Source organism: Gymnoscopelus braueri (genome assembly GCF_963280865.1).
Source record: "Gymnoscopelus braueri genome assembly, chromosome: 6".
NCBI lineage: Eukaryota > Metazoa > Chordata > Actinopteri > Myctophiformes > Myctophidae > Gymnoscopelus > Gymnoscopelus braueri.
Genome location: NC_137607.1, coordinates 56,374,156 through 56,388,649, shown reverse-complemented (window position 1 = coordinate 56,388,649; position 14,494 = coordinate 56,374,156). Strand labels below are relative to the sequence as shown.

The following is a 14,494-nucleotide window of genomic DNA, read 5'->3' as shown; positions in this document are numbered from 1 at the left end:
TTATACCCACCCGAAATGAATTGTAACATCTGTGGCCATGGGGTAAGCACTTTATATTTGAAATCTGAACGTTTATGTAGATGTACAGGCTGTAAATGAACAAAGTGCAAACACCATGTTGGCTTGTTTTCATAGACCTCGTAGCTTGTTTCTCTCACAGAACAACACCAGCACTGGATTTATCAATACATTTACTTACATTGGCTATTTGAAAATTGCCGATCTACAAGCATGCATTGTGAGCTTGTAGATCTGCTATTTTCAAATAAATATTTGATTAAATCTATTATGATGATGATTACTTAATATGCCTATTTTTTTACAACACAGATCCTCTATGGGGGTCCCTGGCACTAAATAGAGTGGACACAGCTGACTGAAAGGTGTCAATGGGGGAGTGATTAGAGGAGTGGCTAGGCTGAATAAATTACCCATTGTTCACGCCCAGTACCTGGAGCTGAGAGGTGCTAGAAGTGACAATTCTTTATAAGGGATTATCTCAGATTGCACTATTATAGATAACCAGATTCAAATGAGCACATCTTCTTCAAATGTGTTCCGATTTCAATGAATGATACATCATATGAAAGCTTATATTCTGTACTTTTATAATCTGTAAAAAAATGAAAAATGAAAAATGCCAACTTGCGGCATAAAGCATTGTACCCAGTCACAAATGTACGGAAACAACTTTTCACCAACTTTATTCATGATAGATAACAGATGTTTGCATCTCTGACTGGATTTAGTTTAATCTGATAGAAAACTGAATCTATTACTGACAAGGCGATATATCCATATGTACGTATTGTTATAAAATACACCGAAAATATACGATCATTGCATTTCTCCTTCTACGTCTTGGTGGCTCCGCGACCCATGATGGATTTCTTAGTGTTTCTCTCAGGTTTCAAAATCATTATATAACACTTTGGTGCAAACAGCGCCACCAAGAGGCCAAAACTAGACGCTAAAATAGCGAATACCTCCACTACGTCTGCATATTTGCCTGGAGAGCTGATATACGCCGGGATGAAGGCTATCCACACGGCACAGAAGATCAACATGCTGAACGTGATCAACTTGGCTTCGTTGAAGTTGTCCGGAAGATTCCGCGCCATGAACGCTAGGACGAAGCTGAGGATTGCCAGTAAACCGATATAACCCAGTAAGACCGCAAAACCAACCGTTGATCCCACCGCACACTCATAAACTATCTTTTCGCTGGTGTATTTTGTGTTTTTATGAGGAGTCGGCGAGGCAGACACGAGCCAGGCCGTGCAGATTATCGCCTGGATGGAGGTAAGAGTCAGAACCGTTCCTCTCTGCTGCATCACGCCGAAAAACCTCAGAACGTCCGCGCCCCCGGGCTTGGAGGATTTGAACACGGCCAACACGACCATGGTCTTCACCAGGATACACGAGACGCACAGCACAAAGCTGATCCCGAACACAGCGTGCCTCAGCTGACAAGTCCAGAGTCTGGGACGTCCGATGAACAGAAGCGAGCACAGGAAACACAGTTTGAGCGACAGCAAGAGTTGGAAGCTGAGCTCCGAGTTGTTGGCGCGCACCATGGGCGTGTCTCGATGGTAGAAGAGGATTCCCAGGACGACGGCGCAGACGAGCGCGCCAAACAACGAGATGGTTGTCAAGGATATACCCAAGGGCTCGTGGTAGGAGAGGAACTCCACGCTCTTGGGGACACACCGGTCACGCTGGGGACCGGACCAGAAGTCCTCTGGACAACTGGTGCACTCTGTAGAGTCTGAACAAGAGGGAAAAGGTTAAAAGGGATGAACAAGTACAGTATCAGCATAAAGATACTCTACTGTACGTATTGTCTTTGTCGAGTGGGAATGTCCAAAACTGTTACTTTCCGGGATTCAAATCCAAAAATAGAGAAAGTAGCAGATCTACAAGCTCAAAATGCATCGCTTCACGCTGGGTTTTGAGCTTTACAAGAAAAAAAAAAGTTTGAATATGGAGATAAGAGGTTTTTGCGCGACAGCGACGATGCATAATGTAAAGCTACTATATACCAGTCTCATTGCTGATCTCTCCCTCAGAACAAGCGATGCAGTCAAAGCAGCAGACAGGTTCTCCTTTCCTTCTGGCAAGGCGGGTTCCAGGAGAACAGCTCTCACTGCACACTGACCGAGGAGGCTGCGGAGGAAAGTAACAATAATCAATTTCAGTCCAAACCAAGGGCCCAGCATTGGCCTTTGAAATTGAGTCTAGATAGGAAGTGACAGTTCATATGCCTGTAGTTTCGCTGTTTTACCCCTGCTGGTGTCAGAAAGATGTTTTATCAATGCAAGTGGGTGGGTTTTAGACTTGATTTTCTTACCTTAATAAACATTTTCATAAATACTATATGCTTCCAGTTGCTAGTTTAAAGTCTTCTTTCAATCACAATGATCTGCGCTTTGGTAAATTATGGTCCCATTTATTTTTAAATTGACGATAAAGTAGGGTATGCTCTAGGAGGGGCGGGATGATTTGATTGACAAGCTACACAACCAATAGCATTCATTCCCCGCACCCGCTCTTGACTGACAAGCTACCCAACCAATAGCATTCATTTCCGGTTGCATTAGCTATGACGCGATATGACACGATATAGAAAGATGGCGGATTTGAAATTCCTGAACAATCGGCTTAATTTACGATCTGTAGAAACCAATGGCATAGCTTTGTCCATTCATTTTTACAGTCTATGGTCCAAACTCAATCACATTCACATCATGGGCTCAATATCATTGGGCATTTTTAAAACGAGCCAAAATGACCTTGTTGATTTCAAAGTTCCATAAGATGGTTTCTTCATCCAGGATGAGTTCTTCTTCTCCGGAGGCTGACTTCTTGAACACTCCTACGTTCTGAACCGTTACTCCTCCATCTGGGAGCCACACCAAGTTCATGACCTCACAGATTGGTGAGGCATCGCTGTTTTTATCAAATGATACACGATCACCAAATGATGTGGTGAAGTTGACCTTTTCCAGGTAATATACAAGCTGGAAATGGTGATGAACACAATTATGAAGAGGGGTGGGGGGGGGGTATAAACATTACTGCAGGCATTAAAGGAATAGTTCACCCAAAAAATGACATAACTTATATCAGTTACACACCCCATGAAGCCTTGAATTCATGTAGATTTATTTGGGTTTTAGACGCATTCCTAAGCCAATAATTGGATGACAGGTTGTATTTACAGTAGGAGAAACTAAGAGTCTCCTTTGTGTTTCCTACCGGATACATTAGCATCTTTCAAAGTATTGGCTTAAGAAAGCGACAAAAACAAAAAAGTCTCCATGAATTCAATGCTTCATGGGGTGTGTAATTCATAGAAAATAAGTATTTGTTTTGTGAACTACTCCTTTAAGTATCATTATATGTCATTATAAGAAAAGTATTTATACAGTTTAATCCTTGTATGTAAGTCTTTCATGCTTTGTACCAATATTACATATTCATTATTATTGTCTCCGCCAGGCTGAAAGGCATGGCGATAGAGTATATTTTGCACCCTGTCTGTCTGTCTGTCCGTCCGTCCGTCCGTCCTTGACCAGCTAAACTTTGGCACCGTTGACCCAGTCACTGCGAAACTGTGCACACACACTCCCTGGATGCCAATTCAGAACCTCTGCCCGAATTTTTCAGATCAGCCTGTCATAGCGCCACCATGAGGCCGATTTTTGCACAATTTTTTTTTTTTGTTACTCCATTTTGTCCAAAAATCACACAAATCGGACCACATTATCTCTATAGTCATGTGATCAACACGGATCTGTCCCATTTTCCATATTCCATCCTGATTGGCTAAGATTGGCTTCCAAAGTTTGCAGGAATGGTCCATTTTGAACAAAATGTGTCAAATCATGAACGCAGCTAGCGATTTCCGTGACATTTTGCACAAACATTCCCACTAGGCCGAGGACAAAATGCCACTTGGATTTTTTCAAATCAGCCTCATGGTGGCGCTAAAACAGGCCGATTGGCATTTTCAACTAAAACTGCACAGATCTGCTTGAAACTTTGCACACATACTCCCTAGAGGCCAAGGAAAAACATCAGCCTTCCATTTTGAGGCCGAAATTTGTGAAACACATTTTTGGATATTACTCCTTCAAATTCTGTTCAAAAATCACGCAAATCTGTACACAGTATCTCTATAGTCATGTGATCAGGACGGATCTGTCCGATATTTCATATTCCATCCTAATTGGCAAACATTGGCTTCCAAAGTCTGCAGGATTGGTCCGTTTTGAACAAAATGCCTCAAATCATGGACGCAGCGTGCAATTTCCATGAAACTTTGCACGCAGATCCCACTAGGCCTTTTCACATTGGCCTGTAATAGCGCCACCAGCAGGTCTAATTTAGCGAAACACATTTTTGGAACAAAACGCCTCTAATCATGACTGCAGTGCCTGTTTGCCGTGAAAGGCCTAAGAAGAAATGGCACCCTTTTCACATTGGCCTATTATAGCGCCACCAGGAGGCCACAATAACCTACCTGACCTGTGCTCTGAGGAGCACTTTTTCTAGTTCAAAATGATATCCAACTAGAAACTCTAGCAAAGTGTGTATTAATATTACAACCTGCCATGGCTGTGTTGTCTGCAGACTGGCACAGCTGTGCCCAGGGAAAGGCCCTCTTCCTGGCACACACTGCAGCATGGCATGGAGGGCGTGGGCCAAGGCATACACAGCCTTGTACACATTATAATCCTCCCTGAGTTCAGACACATCCAACAGGGTGCTTTCTGCTGCTCCCAGGTCCTCTTGTCCAGAACACACCCTTCCACCAGCATCCACCCACTCTGATGGAAGGGGTGCAAATTTACACCCAAATGTGTGCTCCCAAAACTGCCTCACCTGAAGAAACACAATTAAGACTTAAACAGACGTGTGTGAAAAAAAGATATATATACACGCACGCACGCGCACACACACACACACACACACACACACACACACACACACACACACACACACACACACACACACACACACACACACACACACACACACACACACACACACACACACACACACACACACACACCAAAGGAAAACAAGCAGAAGACTCACTATGATATTTTCATGGCTGTTGTCAAGGTCATTGTCAGGATGTATTTTCAACAAGAAGTCTTTAAATCCTGGCATCTCTCCACGACGGAGTGCGATCCCCAGGCTGCCTCTCAGGTAGGGAAGGTAGAGAGGAGTCTGGAGCTTTGAGTCTGTTATAAACTCTATACCAGCGATCCACTGTAGACCTGTTACCTTTTGATGGACCACCTGTTGAATGAGTCCGTTATAAACTCTATACCAGCGATGCACTGAAGACCTGTTACCTTCTGCTGTAGGGAAACAATCACACCCAGTGTGAAGTGAGTGGTGCCTTTGATGAGTTCATTTCATTAAGCTATATGAACTAGAGGAACAATGTTAAATCCCTGTCCATTCATTTTAAAGCTGTTTCTTTAAAGCTGGCTTTAGCAATTACAGCCTGTCCCTATTGACCGTCTAAGAGCACCTATACAGAGTTTGGGAAGTTTAGCATGCTGGGAACCGGAGTTATGGCTGTTTCAAGCCCAGCCAATAGGAACACAGAGGGGGCGGGCTGAAGTGATTACAGCCTGCCCCTATTGGCTGTCTAAGAGCACCTAACAAGTTACTTATTTTCTATCAATTACACCCCATGAAGCATTGAATTCATGGAGATGTTTTTGTTTTTGTCGCATTCCTGAGCCAATCATTTTATGACCGGTGGAAGAGACCGCCGGGTCAAATGATTGTCTCAGGAATGTGACAAAAACAAAAAAATCTCCATGAATTCAATGCTTCATGGGGTGTGTAATTGATAGAAAATAAGTAATTTGTTGTGTGAACTACTTCTTTAACATGGATCATAATTCATAACCCCAAACCTCATCCATGAGTTTAACCATACGGATGCCATATACGTATATGAAGACCACACGAGCCGAGGAGGTCCTCATCACAGAGACGATCCTCTGCAGTTCGCCCGGGTCGCTGTCCCAGGGCAGGACCTCCACGTAGGCCAGGCAGCCCCACCCGGACCGGCTCAGCTCAGTCTGGAAGATGTGTGCAGCATCGTGGCCGTAGGCGTCGTCTATGAACAGCAGGCCTACCCAGGTCCACCTGAACCTCAACATGATCTGCAGCATAGCTCGCACCTGATTGGATGAAGAATGGAGGGATACACTGTAAGTGCGTAATAATCCATTCAATCCGGGAACGCATCTGTGTCATTTATTTGGGCTATTCCAAAATAGCAGATCTACAAGCCCATAGCGTGGCACCGGGTGCCGCGCTATGAGCTTGTAGGTCAGATTTCTTTGAAAAATTGTGAATATTTGTGCAAATCTTTGAATATATATATATATATATATATATATATATATATATATATATATATATATATATTAACAAAACATTTAGAGTAGCCAATTATTTTTGACCCCGTTTTCTCCCCAATTTAGTCGTCATGCCAATTGATTCCTCCCCACACCTTTCTGTGTTGTCACTGCTGTATCCTACTGACTCACCTGCCAGTGAGGAGCCCCCACCAGGAGGACATAGGGCCCTATTCCAGCTGAAATTTGAACAAACCACTCATTTCGGATTTCGGACTAGGCAAGAGGCGTTTCCCCGCAAAATTCGGTATTCTATGGCACCCCCCTCACCCGCCAAACACCTGAGCTACCCGTTACATTATGCATAGGTGTGGTTTGGGCGTTACAATGATAAAACCAATCACCGTGCCAGAAGCCATTGCCTTTAAGAGAAGACTGCGCTAGCCGTCATCCCGATCCAATATATGCTCTAGCCTATCTACCTGTCTGCACTGTTGCCTGGTCTGATTATTATAAGCCACATTGGGCTTGTTTTCCTTCTTTTTTTTATTTTATCCAAATACATTTTTATATTAATTTGTAGCCTATTGTGTTCACAATAAGCTTGTCATATTAGTCAGATCCGGAATAGTATATGAAAGCCATTTAAAATATGTATACTATTGGTACACACCAGCTGCTCCCAAATAATTAATTACATCATGTTGCGACAACGCTCCTACGTGGTACACAGACAAACAGTAGCACATGGGTATACTAAATTGGACAGTTTTAGGAAAGGTCTATAGCCTATGTACTCACGTTGGCTGTATTGTTCTATTTCCACCATTCTAATGGATTCCAGGGGTGTGTAAACATACTACTCTGTAGTAGCTCCATAGTTTCCTCTGAAGTGACGCAGTTAAAGTTAACTTACATCCATATTGTCCCCGTTATCTTTCATCATCCACCTTTGTTCAGTAATCCAGAGCTAAACTTTAAGTTTACATCAATCAAAGCCTCTCAAACCCAGACACATTGCTGCGATGCGTATGTGCGTCGCCTACCTACCCAAAATAACAGACATACAAGCTATCAACGGCGCTGCGTCATGTCTGTCGACAGCTTACAGATCTGTTATTTTGGACAGCATGCAATGAGGCGCGCGCGCCACGGAGAAGCCTAACACTAAACCAAAAATATTACATTACGTGGTCAACAACATACTAGACATGTAACTTGCTTGGAGCTTTTAATGCAGTGGTTCTCAACCTGTGGGTCGAGACCACAATGGAGCACCCAACGCCTGGCGAGCTTGTAGATCTGCTATTTTCACAATATTTATCTGTGGAACCGAGTCAAACAAAATGGGGGGGTCCCCAGTTCAAATATGGTTATTTTGGGGGGTCATGAACGTAGCGTTTACGCGGGGAATATAATAATAATATAGGCTAATATATATAATATAGGCTATAATATAATATTCACCCGCAGCATGGGTTTAATGAGACAGTAGCCAAAATGAAAATCACACTAGATGATCCTCTCATCTTATAAAAAATGTAAGTGCTTAAGATTTTAGCCCAAACCCAACGGGACCCGACCCGGCCCGTCGGCACCGGCTGAGCCGGGTCTTTTTACATCCAAATAAATTCACATATTAATTAATTTGTAGCGTAGGCTATTGTGTTCACAATAAGCAACTTGTCATATTAGTCAGATCCCCAAGAGTATATGAAAGCCATTTAAAATAGTTATATATTCATTTCTTACACAGCTGATGCCAAATAATTAATCAACAGGGCAGCGCAACTCAAAAGTAGGTCAAATCACTCAGCTGTCTTGTCATGACGCAGCAGCAGATCGAGATCCCTTTAAAGTTTAAACCATAACATGACATCTTCAGACTATTGAGCTTTCTTCATGTCTTTTTCACCTCAAAGTAAATGTTGGATTATTTCTTCAAATGACAGCACAGGCAGCGGCAGTAGCCTAGAAGGTAACATTGGATGTGATTTCTCCATCGCAAAAATGATTACGGTTATTCTATGAAACATATATTTCATAGAATAACCATAATCATTTTTAAAATGGTTATGGGGCAGTGTATATATTTATATAGCCCTATTTGCTCCAAGCTGTTTTTTAAATAAAATATAGACTGTTGGAAGAATTAACGAATTACCAAGATTTAATGAGAAATAAGGCTTCTTTAGAAAAATGACTGACGGGCTGGGCTGGGTCTAATTTGTCAATTATTAGTCGAGCCGGGCTGAAATATTTAGGGGATATGAAAGCTCTAGTTAGTAGTTTGAAGTGCTCATGTGGCCTTATAGTTGCTTCTTTTTGTTTTCATAGACCTGCGGACTGCGGTTGCTTATTTCTCTCCAAGGCTGGCAACACGGCTCATGGTCCAACGCACAAAGCCATTGTAGTGTCTGTGTGCACTTGACGGGTGATTTTATAAACCAGCGGGTGCTTCTAGAATCCACTATCCCCCCTCCCCAAGCCGTACCCATGTGTGTCTGTAGAATTGCAATGTGGGGGATATAGCAACAACACGCCCACGGGCACACCTCCATGCGCAAATAATGGTGTCGGCATAATGGTGACGGTAGAGCAGGTGCTAGAATAACCTATTGGGGCGGTGCAGCTCCATTATCAGGTTAAGGGTAGCGTTGCGGCTGGGAAAACTGGCACAGAATAGAGCTGACAGAGCCTTCGTTCTACTCCTCCCGCCCCAACACTCCCCGCTGACAGGTGCCGCCCCAGCCCGTAGGAGTACCTGCAATGACCAGTATCACCCTCCTCGCCCGGCTTCCCTCTCCCGAACACGGGCCAATTGTGTTCGTGTAGACGCTCGACAAAGCCGGATCCTCTACAATGGATTTGAACCCACAACCTCCATGGTGGTGGGCAGTGACTTTACCACTGTGCCACCCAAGCACCTTGAATATATATATTTTAAAGCGAACATTTGTAAAATGTTTTTTTTCCAGGGACCTCCAGAAGCAAAGATTTGACTTACAAATGTTCGCTTTAAAGGTTCCCAGTTGGATCCCGGGCTCCCCCAGAGTTAGTGTCGAAGTGTCCTTGAGCAAGACGCTGAACCCCTAATTGCTCCTGATGAGCAGGTTGGTGCCTTGCATGGTTTCTCTGCCATCGGTGTGTGAATGTGTGTGTGAATGGGTGTGTGAATGGGTGAATGTAATGCACAATCTATGTAAAGCGCTTTGGATAAAAAGCGCTATATAAATGCACCATTTATTTTACCATTGGACATGGTGGCTGATCATAGGTACTGCAGCTTATTACGGCTGGGGCCAGACACATGAACGAGTGAAAACGTTTTCGACCAATGGGCTCGACTCACGAGCTTGCGCACGGGGTTGCGCGAGATGAGACGAGATTTACGGCGATGACACTACAGTGCATGCGAGACGACGCGCAGAGTGACACAAAACGCGTCACATAGACCCCAAATAGGCCCCGCCCGTCACATTTCCCAAGAAGGGGTGAAAAGGGAGTATGCGCTGGGTGAGCAACTCTATACAAGTGGATTTTCGTTACCTCTCTATTATTTTTAACTCTATGATTGTACTACTTATAGGTTCACCTGGATGGTATTACTTATGACGGTTCTGAAGAAGGAAGGGTATTTATATCGGTCACTCAGACAGGAACACATGGAATAGTAACTGATCTGAAAAACACACAAAACATCTCTTCTGTAATATATAACTTTTTTATATTTCCCCTTTAAGCAAAGCATGTGAGAATGAGGACTGACTATAGGCTGTTCTCATGTTCCACTCAACCTGTCACCTGTCACCTGTCACTCAACCTGTCACCTGTCACTCAACCTGTCACCCTGCTCAGCATCACTCAGCATCTCCTGGATCCACCCCCCTCTGCTAAACACCACACAATGCTACAAACAAACAAACAAATAAATGAACACATAAATACACACATTATTGACTGCACCACAGGGCTTAATTAGTGTCTAGAAGTGAAGGTGCTCCGTCACCTCAGATGCACATACAATACAATATGTTTTTATTTAGGCTATTTTTATTATCAATTCAACTTTCACATTTTCCCCTCAATGTTACCTTCCTGCAATGGAAAAGGACCTGATGAGATGAAACTGAGTTATGTTCCTAAATCACCACAATTTAAACACTTCATGAGTTGCTGTTAGAAAAATGGTTGCACCGTCAGCCAGTTGGTCTGAGTCCTACGTTGGATACAGAGGACGAGATGTTTAGTCGTATTCATGAGCTCCAGAACCTATATATTATTCTCTCTCTCTCTCTCTCTCTCTCTCTCTCTCTCTCTCTCTCTCTCTCTCTCCCAGCCAACAGTTCAGTTTTTAAATTGTGACTGATTGGCTGATGATTAAAACATAGGAACAAACAATCTGATCCAATCTGAACGTTCAATGACAATTTACGTGCCGATAATGTCAGCACAGATTGTATTTTAACCCATTTCCTGCCATTGACGGAGATCTCCGTCATTTAAAAAAAAGGAAGAACAAGTATTTTGGACATATTCTGTATCTCGGCTCCTGTGTTTCACAATGTATTTTTGGCGAGACATGCTATTTTCAACGGCATATAACAAGTGAATGGGAGGTTGCGATTACATTTTTTTTCTTCATTTAAGCACAGTGAAACCCTCAGTGATTAGCAACCATCAGGGGATCGATCATACTGGAGATAAATATATGTGGTTCTTGAAAGATTAGTCAGAATGCTTAAAAATGCTGGCAGAAGCTACAGCCTGTTTTAGAAAACCCCTGACAGTGAATGTGTTAACATTGTTGTAACTTTATTATGTACGGATCACAGTGATTCATACGTCACACGTAATGTCACAACGTTATAACACTTAAAACATTATGTGAATGTTTTTAAAAAAAGTGAATATTTCGCACATAGTGGTTTCATAATGGTTTCTGCCGGACAGCAGAGATAGTTGGGTTATTGCTCTAATGATTGAGTCCAATGATAATTACATCCTGATGTGAAAGAAAATAGTTCAGAAGGAGAAGAAGAAGAAAAAAAGTTGTTATATTTATGACAATCAAAATGTGTTGGAAATATTTTGTTTTGATGAGGTGTCATAATTAACCATAATGTTATCACACACTGACAATAAAAACAATAAAACATGGCACTTCATGTCAAAAAGGTTATATTATGATAAACAACCTGTTATATTAAACTCACCATAGGCACTCTGTACAGACCTACCACACTAGAGATAATAAACTTACAACACTAGAGATAATAAACTTACCATAGGCACTCTGTACAGACCTATCACACTAGAGATGGCGATAGACTGCGATGAGGTGTCGGGACCCACAATCCCCAGCACCGGAGGAGACCCGGCACAGCCCGCGTCCAATCGAAAGCGCTCCTCTCTCCCGCTGACCAATGACAGCGCTGCGTGGAAGCCGACTCCCAGTGAGTAACAGGTGTCATAGATCCCATAGCCCAGAGTCACGTTGGGCAGCAGGCTGGGGTTCCTGTTGATCTCTGTGACGGCGAACACCATGGTCTGAGCCCGCCTGAACGTGGCCATGTTGAAACTATATACACACACAATGTCAGTGTTAACCTTGCATATTTATCTTTGTAGAAATATCAGTAACAGTGTTAAATAGATCTATGTACTCTCTCCTGATTGGCTGAAATGTTGTCACCTATCTGAAAATGTGTTTTATGTTTATCAACGAGCTGGAGCCTTTGACCCTTTAAAACCGGGAACTCATACTGTGTCATTTTAGATTTCATTGGCTATTCAAAAATCGCAGATATACAAGCTCATAGCGCGGCACATCTGCGATTTTTTTTAAAGCGGGAACATTTGTACAAATCTTTGAATATATGTATATTTTTAACTGAAATATTTTCTTCTGGGGGGTCCCTGGAACAACATGTTTTGAGATGGGGGTCCACGGCCAAATACATATAATTTTGGTGGTCCTTGACATGAAAACGTTTGAGAACCACTGATATTAAAGCAAAACATTTTTTTTCAGGATTTAGAAGACATTTTGTTGAATCCCCCAGAAGCAAAGATTTGAATTAAAAATGTTCGCTTTAAGAAAAAACATTGCAGATCTACAAGCTCATATAGTGCAGCACTCCACGCTATGAGCTTGTATATCTTTATAGCACATTTACAACAATCGAAATTGACCAAAGTGCTGTACAGGGTGAGAAGAAAAAAAAACATCAACAGGAACGTATGGAAGTGCATCAACAACACAGTCACACATCACATACAACAAGCAGATCAAGACATGAACTTAAAGGTAGGGTAAGTGATATCTTTTTTCCCCCTTTTTTTGTTAAAGGGTTAAAGTAGCTACTATATTCTGATAGTAATCATTGCTACAAAGTGTTTGTTCGGTCACAGGGGTCTCTCCAGCTCTTTAGTAAACAGTATATAGTACATTTTCAGGTAGGTGACAACATTTAAGCCAATCAGGAGAGAGCACTGAAAATGCATTTTCTGTATAATAAAGAGCTGGAGAGACATGGGAGACTCCTTTTACTGAACAAACACTCTATAGCAATGAGTACTATGAGAATATAGAGCTATTTAACACTTATTTTGACCAAAGTAAATCACTTACCCTACCGTTAAGTGTGATTAAAAGCTAAAGAATAAAAGTGTGTTTTAAGAACGGATTTAAAAGCCTCGATAAAATTAGCACTTCTAATATAGAAGGGCAGGCTGTTCCAAAGCCTAGGAGCGACAGCAGCAAAGGCTCGGTCACTCCTACTCCTCAGCAGTTGTGGAAAAAAGTACTCACATTTTTTACTCAAGTAAAAGTATCAATGCTGCAATGTAGAAATACTCTGTTACAAGTCCGGAATTCAAAATGTACTTTAGTAAAAGTACAACAGTATAGGTATCAACATGTAGTTAAAGTACCAAAAGTAGAAAGTACTCATTATGCAGAATGTCCCATTTCACAAGTTTTCAAATGTATAAAAATCATTTGAAAATAGCTCACAATGTGACGCATTGTGAGCTTGTAGATCTGATATTTTCAAATGGCCGAAATGTATATAGGGCTGAAGTGGTTAATGTATACTTTGTAATAATAATCTAAATCTACAAAGTAACTAAAGTTTTCAAATAATTGTAGTGGAGTAAAAGTACAATATTTGCCTCTGAAATGTAGTGGAGTAGAAGTAAAAATATTGGAAATTGGAAATACTCAAGTACAGTAGAAATACCTCAAAATTGTACTTACGTATAATACTTATAAATATACCTAGTTATTTTCCACCACTGCTCCTCAGCCTGGTTCTGTGAACCTCTAAGAGCCTCAGTGCTCTGTGTGGAATGTAGGGCTCCAAAAGATCAACTATCAGACAAGTATAAATGGGCCGTGCAAAGATTTGTAAGTAAATAAAATAAGCTTAAAATCTATTCTAATATCAGTGGTGGGAAAAGTATTCAAATGTTTTACTTAAGTAAAAGTATCAATACTGCAATGTAGAAATACTCTGTTAGGGCGCGCTCTCACCAAAAGTTGGCTGGCCGCTGTTAAACGCAGGTTGTGCGCTGCCACAGTTTTTTGCAGCCAGCGGATTAAAAAAAAACGCTGTGATGCACCTGTCACTCGCATTCAAGACCGTCCCCGTAGCCCAGCTCCTGCCTCCAGCAGTTTTATGCTTCCAATGGACAAGTCGCGTAGAGCAGATAAACGCAAGGTCTGCGCGACAAGCGGAAAAATTCGCTCTCGCGTGAATCCACGCATTTACATTGACAATGCATTGGCAGATTCTGCCCCAGAGGTAAAATAAAAGTGCGGTGGGAGCGCGCCCTTACAAGTAAAAGGCCTGCGCTCAAAATTAAAAGTAAAAATACTAAAATGTTTGAAAATAGCAGATCTACAATGCTCACGACGTGTCGCGATGCGACGCGTTGTGAGCTTGTAGATTGTCTATTTTCAAATAGCCTAGGTATAAAATAGGGCTGAAGTGGTTAATGTATGTTTTATAATGTAATAATGTATATCTGCTAAGTAACTAGTAACTAAAGTTTTCTAATACATGTAGTGGATTAAAAGTATAATATTTTCCTCAGAG

General features: G+C 41.9%; 1 protein-coding gene across 1 annotated transcript in view; it reads right to left on the bottom strand.

The window, feature by feature from the left end:
- Positions 1-854: 854 nt before the first annotated feature.
- The window catches only part of LOC308087018 (extracellular calcium-sensing receptor-like), a gene marked incomplete at both ends in the record, with an annotated part of 28,534 nt that continues 14,894 nt past the window's right edge, over positions 855-14,494 (bottom strand). The window contains 8 exons of the mRNA XM_080430659.1: positions 855-1,768; positions 2,043-2,166; positions 2,793-3,020; positions 5,367-5,372; positions 5,943-6,212; positions 9,745-9,795; positions 9,988-10,074; positions 11,679-11,973. Of these exons, the coding sequence (XP_080286785.1) occupies positions 855-1,768; positions 2,043-2,166; positions 2,793-3,020; positions 5,367-5,372; positions 5,943-6,212; positions 9,745-9,795; positions 9,988-10,074; positions 11,679-11,973 (1,975 nt within the window). The remainder of the gene's footprint in view (positions 1,769-2,042; positions 2,167-2,792; positions 3,021-5,366; positions 5,373-5,942; positions 6,213-9,744; positions 9,796-9,987; positions 10,075-11,678; positions 11,974-14,494) is intronic.